The sequence below is a fragment of the Hemicordylus capensis genome, chromosome 2 (genome assembly GCF_027244095.1).
Source record: "Hemicordylus capensis ecotype Gifberg chromosome 2, rHemCap1.1.pri, whole genome shotgun sequence".
NCBI lineage: Eukaryota > Metazoa > Chordata > Lepidosauria > Squamata > Cordylidae > Hemicordylus > Hemicordylus capensis.
Window position 1 is genome coordinate 311372869 of NC_069658.1, and position 15613 is coordinate 311388481.

The 15613-nt window shown below is 42.6% G+C and overlaps 1 protein-coding gene across 2 annotated transcripts in view; it reads right to left on the reverse strand.

Moving 5' to 3' along the window:
* FBXW12 (F-box and WD repeat domain containing 12) overlaps positions 1–14924 on the reverse strand; it is a 29634-nt gene extending 14710 nt beyond the window's left edge. Inside the window, exons 1-4 of one of the 2 annotated variants that reach the window (XM_053296509.1) lie at positions 14653–14924; positions 13454–13491; positions 5041–5201; positions 2038–2159 (exon numbers count right to left, since the gene is read on the reverse strand). In XM_053296509.1, the coding sequence (XP_053152484.1) occupies positions 2038–2159; positions 5041–5201; positions 13454–13491; positions 14653–14751 (420 nt within the window). In that variant the 5' untranslated portion in view covers positions 14752–14924. Of the gene's footprint in view, positions 1–2037; positions 2160–5040; positions 5202–12063; positions 12184–13453; positions 13492–14652 lie in introns of those variants that run through there. The other variant, XM_053296510.1, reaches the window with a different exon arrangement.
* Between the last annotated feature and the right edge of the window lie 689 nt (positions 14925–15613).

The window sequence follows — 15613 nt, forward strand, 5'->3', positions numbered from 1 at the left end:
TTAAAAAAATTAAAAATAAGCTTCCTGTTAAGGATGTGCGAACCAGTTCGAATTCGAACCAGGGTGGTTTGATGGTTTGAATTCGAACCAAACCAGCCATCAGGTTCAAGCTGCAAGTTCGAATTCGAACCAATTCGAAGTGGATTGAACTGGTTCAAACCTCCAAAAGTGAGTGGGGTGGAATTTTTGAATTTATTTTAATTTTTTTCTCATAGGGTATAATGGGACTTGAACCAGCCCATTATTCCCTATTGTGGAGCACCCAGGGATGCCTACCACCCACAAAACCCCAAGGCAATCGGACATTCCTCTGATTATTGGTGAATTTTAAAAGTATTTTTCAATTCCTCATAGGGAATAATGAGAATTGCAGCAAATGTTTAGCTTCACGTCGGGGGCAAAGGGGTGGCCACCTGGAGCGGAGTGTGGTGGGTGGTAGTGCCCAAGGGGAGCAAGGAAGCTACCAGAATTATTTGAAACGAATTGGGCAAAGGGCTGATTTTTAAGTGATTTTTGAAGTTTGTGTGTCTTTAAGGTTAGCAATGAGAGTGGATTCATGGTTTGTCATTAAAAATCTTATATGCTACCAAAGAATCTACACTCAGAACACCTCAGAAACAACAAAACCCATCCCATTTTTGTGCCCCTAGATGCTCCACAATAGGGGATATGGGCTGGTTCGAGTCCCATTATACCCTATGAGAAAAAACAAAAAATAAATTTCAAAAATTCATAAAAAATCGTACAAGTGTCCAATTGCTTTGGGGTTTGGGTGGCAGGTACCCATGTTTGCCAGCTACCACCCCACCCACCTTTGGAGGTTTGAACCAGTTCAAAACCGAACCGAACTAGGGGGGCATTGAGCAAAACCAAAACCGAACCACCCCCTCCTGGTTCAAACCCAGTTTGAATTCAAACCAAACCAGGCAAACCGGTTTTGTGCACATCCCTACTTCCTGTAAGTGCTATCAGAATTGCAAGTTTTGTACTAATGTTTTTAAATATATTTCCCTGAAGGTATATTTTCTTGTATTCTATATGTTATAACAGCCATCTATTTGGGGGTGGGTGGAGATCATTATTTTGCTATTGCTATATAAAATATCACCTAATCATTTATTTCTTTTGCCTCCACCTTGTTATCTTAAATTTCTTTATCTGTTGGTTCATAATGATGTTTTGCTTGTCCTCATTATAATTCAAAGTTCTGATCAGCAAATCAAAAAACTTTAACAAAAGTTATATAATTTGAGTTAACTGATATTTTTCATTTGATCAAAATGTTGCTTGTGCTTTGTGTCACACTCAAAGATTGAGAATACTGGAGATCTGGAAAATTCCATTACCATTCAAACAGCCTTAAAATTTATCATATATCTGCCTTTCAGCATTTTACATTTCATTCTTCCCTTCTGTTTCTCTTAATCATTTGTTATCTGCAGTTAAGGAAGGTACAGTATGGCAGCTCCAACTGGTTTCCAGGCAATCTGTATCTGAACATACCAAACAACTTGTAGAGTGTACATTACAACCTGGTCCAATAATGGTCTATTTTAGAAGTTTTAGTATGAAATTTATCAGCTCATTAAATACAGTATCTGACATCCAGACTAGTGATACACTACTGCAACAAGAGAAGTTGCAAACATTAAAGACATTAGTGAAGCTGTGCAAACTTGTGGTTCTGCATGATATTGTGCAACGTGTGAGAAGGGTACACAGTGACTGTGCAAGATTTTGCATAAATATATTCTGCTAGTACAAGAACTAGCTGAATATGGACTGGTTCATGTTAGTTAACTTTCTCTGAACGTGTTTCAAGTTGTCTACAGCCTTCTTAAAGAGTGGCACAAATAACTTCACACACACCCCTTGCTTACCTTCTTCTCTTGTTCAAAATAATTCTGAATATATATATATTCATCCAGTTTTCCCAGTTAGAAGTCTTGTTCCATTTTCTTTTTGAATTTTGTATGCACTAACATCTGCAACATTTAAGATCTTTACATTTGTCTTCTATGCAGCCTTTTGTCTTACCTCTTGGACGTTCCATGCCCTGACAGTGCCATCTACCGATGCTGTACACACAACTGACTTGACCTCTTCTGTGCCAAACATGTGGTCACTGTCCGACAGGTAAGCCATAGTATTTATTGGTCCTACAACAACATAATTTAATAAAATAAAATAAAATATCAATATTTGTTTTCTAGTATTGGGGTCACCTTGCTTTGTACTGTTAGGTCAATAAGCTTAATATAGAATTACAAAAGAGTTAAGGGACATGCATTATACAGTATAATTGATTACAGAACTCTAAAATTCAACACTGCAAATAAGACATAATCACAGAGTCAAAGACACTGTTCACAATATTTCTAAAATACAAAAATGTTTCAAATACACTTACCAAACCAATGCTTTTGTATTTATTAATGAATAGATGCATCTGTTATTGCACCATTTTATTCTCAATACTGAAATCTGAGTTATGTAATAAATTGAAATGCTTCTGTGAGTGTACCCAACACACGCATCCGACATGCGCACACGCTACTTCCTGTCACTTCCAGTCGAGGAGTGGATGGGGCGGCAGGGAGGTACACTGCCACCCCACCAGACTGGTTTTTCAGTGAGCGCCAGTGGGGGAAATGTGGCAGGGTGTGTGTAAGTGCACCCTCCCCTGCCCCTAAAGTTAGACCCCCCACCCACCCCGTCAAACCGGCTCATGCCAGTTCTGTGCACATCCCTACTGCATACATCTTAACTTGTGTGATTCATATCGGTTTTTTAATTAAATATTAGCTTTTCATCCTCTCAATCATTTCTTACAGTTAAATCCTAATATATTTATATGGAAGCCAGAGCTATTAATTTCAGTTGAACTTATTTCTTAGTAAGTGTTATTAGGATTGCAGCCTTTGTATAATCCCAAGAAATCCCAGTGTGCTTGGGAAGCAAAGTTATAACATGTACGATGAAAAGATAACGTTACACTTTTAATTTGTAAGGTTAAAATCTATTTGGTAATGTTTCTTTTTGAAAGGAAGTTCTGATTGATTGATCGATCAGTTGTTGACATTTCAGCTTCCACCTTCTTCAGCTGCTCTGATGTCATGTGAAAGGTACTATAGCTTCAGTGACTGTTATGGAATGTCCTCGATGGCATGTTTAGCAGTCTAGGATTGGAGGCTGCTGCTGAGATGTCAGGTGCTGTATAGGTTGAGGCCTCTGGGGTTAGTGCCCTGAGCACATGGATCCAAAAGTTTTCTTTTGCTCCAGTAAGATGCAGTCATGACTAATTCTGGATGCTGCCATAATGAAAATGGATTTATCCAGAGAACACTTAACTCTGCAAATGCAGCGGAGCTTTTTGACTTCCCTCCTAAGCTATGTTGCAAGCAGCTTTTGAAATGTACAGCTGTACGATATAACTCACAAAATACATCATGTGGTTTATGAGCAGCCCTATAGTTGTATGGCAACTCCCAGCTCCCTATACGAAAGGAGTATAATCTCTATTGCAAAGAGTAAACAAAACTGTCAGAAAAGGATAATGTTGAACATGCCCTGGAATGAAATGAGATTTATAATGTTCTTGCTCACTATCTTTGTAACAAATACTGGCTGTTATCCTACACATACAATTATGTGCACATAAATCTTCCCCAAACCAATGCCTCTCTGCACGCACAACCAGTAATTACATGTAGACTATCAGCCACTGAATGCTAAACACTACTGAGGAAGAGAATTGCTTTTAAAAATGACCTTCCTGTCACTTTCAGCACAACATGAATGTAGAGATACCTGCAGCAAACATGATGCAATACTAAGGTACACAACACATGGTATTTTTAGCAACTGTCTAGCAGCAGCTCCCTCGCGTCTCCCATCTAACTTTGATTCATATTCCCTTGATTCATATCCCCACCCCCACCTCCCAGATTCATATTTCCTTGAGTTTTCAAAGTAAAAGGGCACTGAGCTTGCATTTATGAATACTGGCCGATAGAACAGGGTGCCAGTTGGCATTAATGGGTATCAATCGGGAGGGAGGATTGCTGGCAAGAAATCTCAGCCACCTGGTGGGATGTGAGTCACCTCCTCCTCCTTCTCTACCTCCAGCCCAGCCCCCACTGGATGTGTGTGGTTAGTAGCAGGGGCGTAGCAAGGTTGGAGTGGGCCCAGAGACAGGATTTTAAAATGGGCACTCCCTCACTGAAGCTCAGCTCATGAAGTAAAGAAATCATAAAAGAGGCTGAACAGTGGTCACAAATATATATATATATATCTCCTATGTGCCACAATAGAACATCATCCTAAATTATTTTTTAAAAGGTTTTGTAAATTGTCAACGATGCAAGTCATTTAATGGTACTAGAGAAAGACATGCTGTTCTGGTAGCTCCAGGTCTTAACACTCACATCAATTTCGGAGGATGAATACAACTGAAGCGTAGCCTGGGCGGGTGCGCAGCTGGGGGAGTCAGTCATGTGACTTGCCTCTGGGGGGCCTCCAGACAACTGTCTCCTCTTGCCCTATTATAGTTACGCCCCTGGTTAGTAGAAGCAATGCAGTGGGCAGGGTAGAGGTAGAAGCACAGACTGAGCATGGAATGGAGAAACTGAGTAGGGACAGGTGTGTAAGGTTTGCTTTCTGGGTAACTGATGTGACCTTGGTTGCTGACTATTTCAGCTCCATCTAATGTTCAACTTGTATACTTGTGAATAAATCAAATCATTACAAAAATACCATAAGCCTCCAGTGATCTGTGGGTGGGGTGGGCGTGGGTGTTTGTGTGGGAGGGGTGCGGGGGGGAGGGGTGTGTGCGGGGGTGCGCACGGGGTGTTTACACGTGCTATGAGGGAAACTGCCTCTTGCATAATGCTAGTGATAATACACAGTTATGTGCACATCCCTGATTTAGAGTGAATTTTGTTCCTAAATGCTTTTAAACACAAAGCACTATCATAAATAATGTAGTTTTAATTATGTTTCAGAAAACGAAATGCTAGGTTTCAAGCACATTGTACGTACCTTCATGTCCTCTCATGGCTTTACATACATAGTCAGCTGAAGGTCTCCCCGATTCCATTTTATTCTCAAGCTTGCTGCGGTGGAGATAGTACTTTTTCCAAGTCTGCATTCTTGGGGTTACTGAGACATTGCAGAAGGCCCACCGACTTAGGCACATATTTCTAAAATTTAAATTGGACACTGGTAATCTTAAATTGCTCTCTCCAGAATTGTTTCATTGAATTAGTAGTTGTTCCCATCGTAGTAAAGACTGGTGAGAAATGTGTGATAACTACCCTCTGCGATTAGAATTGTGAAATTTTATTGCAAACTGCCCAGAGTTTTGGGCAGAATATAAATATGTTAAGCAAACAAACAAACAGAAACATAGTTGGCCAGTCTTGGTTAGGTGAACTGATTTTTTTAAGGTCCTCATTTGTTTGGAATATTCTCAAATCCTAAAGCAGTATTTGTTTGCTTGTAAAAAGCAAGGCCAGGGGTCTTGATAGTCTGTCAAGCCCCAGTTGTAAAGGACAATTTTTTTTTAATTTTTTTTTTGCCTACCTTATTCCAAAGTTGGGGACAGAATCTGGGGAGGGTGTGCACAGCTTACTCTGCTGGGGCTTGACAGATGATCAAGCTCCCTGCCTCCAACCTTGCTTTTTATAAGCAACAAGTGCAGAACAGGAGCTCTCCCCACTCCTGAAACTGGGTAGGACTCCTCTCATACCCATTTCATGGTCACATGAACTGCCCAAGTGGCTAGTAAAATACTGAGGCCTTGCTTCCAATTACATAGCAATTGTCAAAGATTCTCAATGGAAAAATAAGTACAGACTTACACCGGCTGTATTAACCTGTAACTTATGGATTCAGGTGCAAATCTTTAGAGTTGCAATGTAAAGTTTGTAAGCTGAAGGACCTTCAGACAGTAGTCCTACACTTTATAGCAGCTCCATACAAAGCAAGCAGTGGAAATAAACCCTGTTTCACTCACTGCAAATACACCAGCAACACATATCTATACCAAAGTTCTCAAAGCATTTACCTAGAAAAATAAATAATACATAAATAAGATGGTCCCCTGACCCCAGAAGGCTCACATTCTACAAAGAAACTTAAGGTAGACACCAGCAACAGCCACTGGAGGGATGCTGTGCTGGGGCTGGATAGGGCCATTTGCTCTCCCCCTGCTAAATATAAGAGAATCACCACTTTAAAAAGGTGCCTCTTTGCTCCATTAGCAGGGGTAATATAAATATTAATTTATCTGAGAAATAAAACCTTTAAGTATAGCAAGCAATGGTGAGATTGCTAACAAGTACTCTGCCTCTGAGGCAGACTGCCAAGTCCAATTATTAGTTGACTTTGTTTAACAGACTGAACAGAAGAAAAACCCAAATGGATGGGCTCTCTGGCAATAGCAGAAATACTAAGCAAGTAAGAAGATATAGTGGCTGGTTTTTCTGGTTTACAGCCACCCTGCTAGAAGCAAATTTAGGAGTTGTCTTTTCATTATTTTTCTACAGTTCAATTATACTGTGCTTTAAGAGGTTCAGTAGTTTGAAATTATATTATGAATATTAAAGATTAGGGATGTGCAAAAAATTTCGGGCACAGATCGATCTGTGCCCGAAACGAGCAATTTCGGGTGATTCGGGTCCGAACCGAATCACCCCGATGTCCCCCGATATTTTTCGGGGCCGAGCCGAATCACCCCTGATTCGTGCCTGAAAAATTCGGGTGATTCGGGATGACGTCTCTTTGAATTTCCCGCCTTTTTGCCTCCATTGATTTGAATGCAAAAAGGTCTGATGTGACGTCAGCTCGAATTTCAGGTCCCAGGGGCAAAATAGTGGTGTGGTGTGGTAGTGCCTAATGGATGGAGGCTACCACCCAAATTTCAGGGGAATTGGGCAAAGGGCTGATTTTTGGGGAATTTTTGAAGTTTTAGTGTCTTTGGGGCAGTTCGGGGGCATAGCGTGGGATCTGGTCAAAAAGAGTGGGGTGGGGTGGTAGTGCCTAATGGGTGGAGGCTACCACCCCAATTTAAGAGTGATTGGGCAGAGGGATGATTTTTGGGGAATTGTTGAAGTTTACGCGTCTTTAAGGTTTTTCCCCATAGAGAAGCACTGAGGTGTCAGCAAATGTATAGCTTCACATGGGGGGCAAAGGGGTGGCCTAGAGCAGTGTGGGGTTGGTGGTAGTGCCAGGTAGGGTCAAGGAAGCTACCTGAATTTTTTCAAAGGATTTGGGCAGAGGGCTGATTTTTGGGGAATTGTTGAAGTTTACGCGTTTTTAAGGTTTTTCCTCATAGGGTATACATGGAGCTTTCAGCAGCCCCATAACTGCACTTGGGGCGTGCTGGGGTGGCCCAGAGCGAGTGGTAGTGTAGTGCACATAGGGTGCCAACCACCCCCATGGGTTTCTAACCCATGGAGTACAGGGTTCTGTTGTTTCAGAGGTATTCTGAGTGTGGATTCTATGATAGCAAATTAGAGTGGATTCATGGTGTTTCATTGAAAATCTCATTAGCTATCATAAAATCCACACTCAGAATACCTCTGAAACAACAGAACCCTGTTGGGGGTTGGAACCCTATGTGCACTATTTACACATAGGGGTGAATCAGGGGTGATTCGGGTAGCCCAGATTCGGGCACAGAACAGAACGGGGGTGATTCGGTTCGGGTCCCGAACCGAATCACCGAAAACCCAAATTGCACACCCCTATTAAAGATGTATATACTGAAGAATATGCTGAACTCCCAACATCTCGAGAACAGAGATTTTCAGCTAGTGGTACAAGTTCCACTGGTGGAACTTCACAGTATGGTGTGGTACATAGCTATGTAGATTATTCTATGTTGGGAGGCACTGTTGCTGCTACGGGCCAATGGCCTGACTCCACTGGAATGAAGATGGCCAGCATGGCAGTGTGCTGCCAATTACATGTCCAGGCCCCGTCCTTCAAAAAAGGCACAAGATAGGGAAGGTGAGTGCAGAATGGATGGAAGACCAGAAGGCTGCAGCCACTGCAAAAGCCTTTCTCTCTTTCTCTGTAGGAATAACGGTGTGGTAAGCCACCTATACCTGTATGCAGCAGCTGTCCCTAGAAACAATGATACTTGTGTACTCTCTCGTTCAATCTTTAACAAATAGCTCCAGATTTGTAAATTATATTAAGGTCTTTAATGACAACATTTAACTTTAATACTTACGAAGCCTTTTGTTTCCTACCAGTCTCTGTCTGAGCTGGTACTTCCTATCTCTGCTGCACAGACTGCTGGGATCTGCAGTCCTGCAGGAAACTCTTTAAGCAGCTACACTACATCCCTGCCTTTGTTAGATTAAATAAACGCAAACACCAAACACTGTCCAGCTTTTAAAAGTTGTTGAAAGATAACACTTCTTCCTAACATGCCATTCTCCAAAATCTTGTCTAATTCTTCATTCATAGCTTCTAAAAGGGTATATGGTATACGTCTCAGATTCAGTGTTCACAAATCGTTCAAAATGAACTGGTTCTCCTCGAACTTGGCCAGTTCATCCATTCAATTGTGGGCTGGACCAGCCCTCAGGAAAGGTGGCTGGTGCATGATCAAACCCGGTTTGATGCAAACTGGTTCAAACCATTTTGAAGGTTTGAGTGGCTATGGTGGCTGCCAATTTTTCTGTATGTTTGTTTTTCTTCTTTACTGATTGGTTTTCTGCCACTGTCTTCCAATTGGCTTCTGATTTCCTTTCCTCTGGTTGGCTTATTGACATTCAAAACCAAGTGTTGTCAGGACAGCTCTGCCTCCATGCAGGGGGCATACATATTTTTTAATTATGTATTTATTTTTACATTTTATATCCCACTCTTCCTCCAGGGATCCCAGAGTGGTGTACTATATGCTTAGGTTTCTCCTCACAGCAACCCTGTGAAGTAGGTTAGGCTGAGAGAGAAGTGACTGACCCAAAATCACCCAGCAAGTATCATGACTGAATGGGGATTTGAACTCAGGTCTCCCCGCTCTTAGTCCATCACTTTAACCACCACAACATGCTGGCATAACCTACTACTTCCCCCCTCATTGGAGTAGGGATGGGGTTGACCTACTGACTCATAAAAAAGAAAAATTCATTAAAAATCACCTGATTGCCCAATAGTTTTGAAGGTTGGGTGGTAGGTAGTACCCATCATACCATATCACCCAAACTGCTTTGGCTTCTGTGCATGCACACATCTGCTTCATTTGGGAGGAAGCAGGCCCGGGTAAGGAACTCTATTGCCGCCTTCTCTCCGTCCCGCCTGCAGTCAGTGCCTTCAGTCGCAATGTCCCTGTCGCCCGAGCCCCTAACTTCACGGAGTTTGGGAGGCGGGAGGAGTTCTCTCCACCATCCCAGCTCTGCCATCGCCACCGTGCAGGTAAGTGGAGTTAGTATCAGTCATTATTTTCAAATGCTTTCCAAGCATTTTTGTGAACCAGCCCCCTAACAACATGGGCCTAGCTTTATTTCTGGGTAAAGATGTTAATATCTTTATTAATATCATTTACTTCCACTAACTGAGCAAAGAGGCATTTTAAAAGTGGTGATTCTCTTTAATTAGCAGGGGGAGAGCAACTGGCCCTATCCAACCCCAACACAGCATCCCTCCAGTGGCTGTTGCTGGTGTCTTTCTTATGTTTCTTTTTTAGACAATGAGCCCTTTGGGGACAGGCAGCCATTAAAGTAATTAATTAATTAATTTAATAAATTAATTAAATTTCTGTATGTAAACCGCTTTGGCAACTTTGGTTGAAAAGCGGTATATAAATATTTGTCATATTTTGTATTCTTAGAACTGATGAGGGGCTCAATGTCAGCAAATTATGCCTCAAAACACAAACATGGGACTGACCATAAGCAAAAAATGTGTTCTTTGTTGGTAGCAACTTTAGTTGCGTGGCTGCAAATACTGTAGAATAAAGTTCAGTACAAATAAAGTTCCATTCATTCTCACTATCAATGACCATCTTCAGTTGCTTTCCATTAACTTGCACACTTTCCTTTCTTTCAGAATCCACAAAATAAACAAACTCTTCCTCCTCCTCCTCACTTTCAGTTGCCAAGACAGCTCTCAATGTTCCGAGCGCTCTAACCAATTTGCCTTTTGCCTGTGCTTGCTTTGTGTCCTGGTTGTGTAATGCATCCTTGGCTCTTTTTTTTTTTGACAGATACAAGCAAAATGCCCAACCTTTTAACAATATAAGCAAGTAGCATTCAGGGCACCATACTGTTCTCTAGTGTTCAATAATCCACAGCAATAACATGGAGTGTCTATACCTTGCTGATTCCTATCATGGAATGCTGGATCCCTGGAAGTTCGAACTACCACATCGTTTTGTCTTTACTTGATGTGTGACATGGTTAACAGAAGTGTCTGCAGAGTCACTACTTAGTGCAGTCATTAAGCAGCTTTCTCCTTGAGCACTTTCATACAGCTTGTCCATTTTAATTGCTTTATCTAATGTCAGATTATCCTTCTGCAAATATTTATCTCAAATCTTTGTACAGGAGGACCTCACTATTTGCAGGTCCAGCACTCATAATTTCATATATCCGCGGCTGGGTAATTAGTAGCCGACCTTGGTATATGCAGGAAAAAGGTGGAGAGAAAAAAGGGTTAAATCCATGGGTTGGGGGTGGGAATGAACTCGGAGCTCATATCCGGCCATTTTGACTGCCAGAGCGATCAGGAGCCATTTTATGGCTCAAAATGGAGGCAAAACATGAGATTTTCAGCTGATTTTCTGTCCCGTGGGTAATGATGCAGCACAGTAGGGTATGGTAGAGCACCATGAGAGGCCATTTGGGGGTGATTGGGCATGATTAGGCGGGGAACGGGGCAAAACCCACCATTTCGGCTGATTTGGGGCCCATTTTCGGTAGCCAGGAATTTAACTCCCTGGTTCCTATTGCCCTAATGCCCTACTATTTGTGGATTTGCTATCCATGCGCCCCCTCGCAGAGTGAAATCCCACGAATAACAGGGTTCTTCTGTATATACATTTCCCCACTACTTAATCCTGAATCTAATGGGCTTCTAACTCTCCATATTCACAGGATTTAGCTAATTCTATGTGTGTGTTAACATATGTATCTCCATATTCACCAGGTGCTTGGATACTATGTCCAAATTTAAACTGTTCCATCATGACTTTTCTGGGTGAAGTGAAATACTTTTCTAAGGCAGCTTTAGCTTGTAAAAAGGTATCCTTTTCCCCTGGCAGACTGAAAAAAAAAAAGTACTGTAATGGAGCTCCCAGACAATGCAGCAATGTTGCTCTTCTAATAGCATCTTCCTTATCTAATAGCAATTTCATAGAATGTAAAGGAGTCCATCCATAGCTTGTATTCAGTGTACAGGTAGACATGCTGATGTGATTGTTTGATATAGCAGCTTCGTCACTAGTTGTTGGTACGCTCTTGTTTAATCTTTAATAAATAGCTCCAGTGATGTGAATTTTATTAAGGTTTTTAACAACATTTAAATTAACATATTTACTAAGTAGGGTTGCCAATGCTGCACTGGCTGAAATCGGGACGGGGACACTGAATGGGGGCTGGGGGGAGCACCTTGGGTGGGATGGAGAGAAGGCAGTGAAAGAGTCCCTTACTCGGACCTGCCGTCCTCCCAAATGAGGCAGATCGGGCAGATTTCAGGCTTCTGTGCATGCACACATCTGCTTCATTTGGGAGGAAGCAGGCCCGGGTAAGGAACTCTATTGCCGCCTTCTCTCCGTCCCGCCTGCAGTCAGTGCCTTCAGTCGCAATGTCCCTGTCGCCCGAGCCCCTAACTTCACGGAGTTTGGGAGGCGGGAGGCGTTCTCTCCACCATCCCAGCTCTGCCATCGCCACCGTGCAGCAGCGGCTTTAAAAGTAAAAAAGTGGGAGAAAAGATTAAAGAAAAGGTCAAGGAGTAGGAGAAATCGACCATTTTCCTACAGAAAGCAGGGACATCCGGCACAATGCGGGACAGCTGACTGACAACCCTATTACTAAGCCTTTTGTTTCCTACCAGTCTCTTTGAGTCTCTGTTTGTGTTCCTATCTCGGCTGCCACTTCCGGTCTCTGCTGCACAGACTTCTGGGATCTGTAATACTGCAGGAAACTCTGAAAGCAGCTATACTACAGTACTTGCACAGAGAGAGAGAGAGAGAGAGAGAGAGAGAGATTGATTGATTGATTGATTGAAAAGCTCTGCTCCAGAGTCAGTTGTTCTGAGAAGATCCATTATGTCTCATAGGAGGCTCACTAGTTTCTGGAACTGGTCTTATATCTATTCAGTACAGGCCAGAGACATGTTTGCATCTGAAGCAAAAAGTCAGATTTTCAGCTGCCACAACTCTTTGTCTATTCCAGTCTGGTCCTCCTGCTCACACTCCTCTCTACCTTCTGTGAGACAAATTATATTAAAACACTCTTTGCTATAGGAGATGAGGGAAGAGGATGAGCAGAAGGAATGTACAAGAGGCACAGCATTTGCACAATCTTTCACTGAACAAACAACATTAAAGTGAACCCTTCCAGGTTGCAAACTACAGGAAATGGTTATTCAGGAAAGTTTAACAGCTAGATGTTATTTTATTGCCATGCACAGCACTGCAAACATCTGCTAAATGTAAAGGTAGAGTGTGCCGCGGAGTCAGTGTCAGCTCCTGGCAACCACAGAGCCCTGTGGTTGCCTTTGGTAGAATACAGGAGGGATTACCATTGCCATCTCCCGCACAGTAGGAGATGATGCCTTTCAGCATCTTCCAAACATCTGCTCCTGCCTCTCTATTCCCCAGTTAAAATTATGTTCTGGTCACCTCCCAATGGCTTCAGCCTTCTCTCTTGACCTTTCCATCACTCCTCAGTTATCTCACCTCTGTTAGAACTTTGCTGCCAAAACAATTCACATCTGTCACTGCTCTTCAAAAACCCTTTGATGGCATCCCATTTCCTTCCATATCCAATACCAACTCCTTGTTCTTGCTTTTAAAGCCCCCCTCCACAGCTGTCCTCCACTTTATCTTTCAGCTCTTGTTTGCTACTAAATCCCAATACTCAGACTTGCTCTTCTACTACTTCAGATTCCTTGCCCTCCAACACAATTCCATCCATTTTCATTTACTGCTCCCAATGCACGCTCCCTTCCTGAATAAGTATGCCTTCTTCCTTCAAAGTTCTCCTCAGAGCTTGCTTTCTGACTTAACCCTTAATTATCTTCCTCAGCTGTTGCCAAGTTCTTTACATTGCTACCATTTCCTTGCCTCTCTCTGTTAAAGCTTAGCAGTATAAAGTTTAGATGGTAGGCTCCTTGAGGGCAGGGACCTACCTACTCCTTACTTATCAAATACTATAAAGTGTTATGTACACCAATGATTTAGTAATAATGATTTAATACCTCTGATTGCCACACTCACCTCCAAAGAAAAGTGGTTTCTGCTGCTTCCTTCCATGTCTACAAAGGAAAAGGAGGATAGATTTTAGGAAGCAGCATCTCAGAATTCAGTGGATTGAAGCACACCATGCTTGAGCACCTAGGGCTAGGGGAATTCTTTGCACTTTTAGATACATGTATGTATTACATGTTGCTTTAAAGTAATTTAAAAGTATTTGCACACACACAAGAAATTTATCTCTCCCACTCCTTCTGTCTGTAACAGCCATAGGACTAGAACAAATTCAGCTGGTGAAGTTTTTCAGGGAATCTAGATATGAGGGGGGAAAGCTTTAACCACATGAATGTTTGTTTGTCCTAAAACAACAACATTATTATTATTATTATTATTATTACATTTATATCCCACTCTTCCTCCAAGGAGCCCAGAGCCGTGTACTACATACTTGAGTTTCTCTTTCACAACAACCCTGTGAAGTAGGTTAGGCTGAGAGAAAAGTGACTGGCCCAGAGTCACCCAGCTAGTTTCATGGCTGAATGGGGATTTGAACTCAGGTCTCCCCGGTCCTAGTCCAGCACTCTAACCACTACACAACGCTGGCTCATGCTGAACATAAAGGTTCAGAGACCTGCGGGCCAGGAGCCACAATCTTAGACGCTATTCTATCGACTTCTGCACACCAATATGTTCGCTGAGCCACCAAGTTTCTGCAGATCAGACAGTCACCACGGGTATTGATTATTTTGCTTGTGCTGCAGAAACATCCAAGGCACAGCCTCAATGAAAACAGAAGGAAATGTGATGACATTGTCAGCTGGGTCTTTCGGAAACCGTGCTTGAAAATCTGTGCCACGCTTAGACCTATTTATACCAGCTATAAAAATATTGCCCTAGGGAGTACTTAATCAGGATGGAATCTTTCTGGGATCTTATAAATTGGGCACTGGCCAGGCAGATTACTCTCTTGAAGGTATTTGAAGAACTTTAGGCTCTTCAATTCCATTTCTAGGGTGCGGTGGCTACTAGCACATTTGACTAGAGGACTAGATAGAGAAGAATGTTGCCTAGGTTTTGCCCAGATCAAAGACACATGCGCAATGCGTGCTTTTGACTTGGGCAAAAACCTCTTCGCTAATCGTCGACTCAAAAGTGCCAGTAGCGGCCAACCCCGCGCACAATTGGATTTGCAGCCCTTCCTTTGAACTGGCGCCGCCGGGTACCTTATTCACTTGGGCTGCTCTGAGTAGATCTGGTACTTCCAAGTACGAAAAGATGTGGATAATGCAGTCCAAGGTAAGTGAATCGCCGGCGCCGCTCATGTTGCTTCTCGGAGCCGCCCACCGCCCAAGCAAACTACTACTAGGATGTTTCTTTTTCACCTCGCCCCACCCAAGTGCATTTATCGGAAGAGCTCGCAGCTAAGGCGGAGCTAATACGTCTCTTACGCTGCCGGTCAAAAAGCAAAACTGGCAGGGCTGGTCGCTGTTAAGCCTGTCTTTTAAAAGCAGAGGCGAAATCTGTTCTGGCCATCTCCAGGGCTACCTTATGTCTACGTGAAAGAAGAATAACCCTTTCGCAGCTGGAGCCTAAACACATTTACCTGAAATTAAGCCCTAATAAAACACACGGAACTCCTAGTAAACGCGAAGGATTTACTCGAATGCCGCAGTCTTATGCAGGGTTTGTTGAAAATAAGCCCCATTGAAGAAAATGACCACCCAATCCAAAAAACCATGAAAGGCGTGAACGAAAGGACTTCCATCAGGACTTTATTGTTGTGAGATCTTAAATATGCTCTCCCTAGACCCCACACAATAATAAAAAGCTTAAGCTACCTTAGGTTTGCTTATTAGGCAACTGAAAACAACTGGATTTCTAAATGAGTTACCGTGCATTAGCTTTGAGATCAACATGATCTGCACGAAACAGGAGAGCATCATTGTTCTTAGCACTGCCATAACTACTCTTAGAGCCGGCTTACTGTGGGCAAGAGAGAGAGAAGTGATAGCTAGCCGTTTCCAACTGTGTCAGTCCTGAAGATCGAAGCGAGAGCAAGGAGTGTGTAATTCTAGTACTTTTTCATGTCTATCCGAGAGAGTCTTTCCAGGACCATTTCCGGGTTCCTTTTCAAACGTACTACTGTATCTCATTAATGAGGGGGAGAGACTATACTAGCTACCG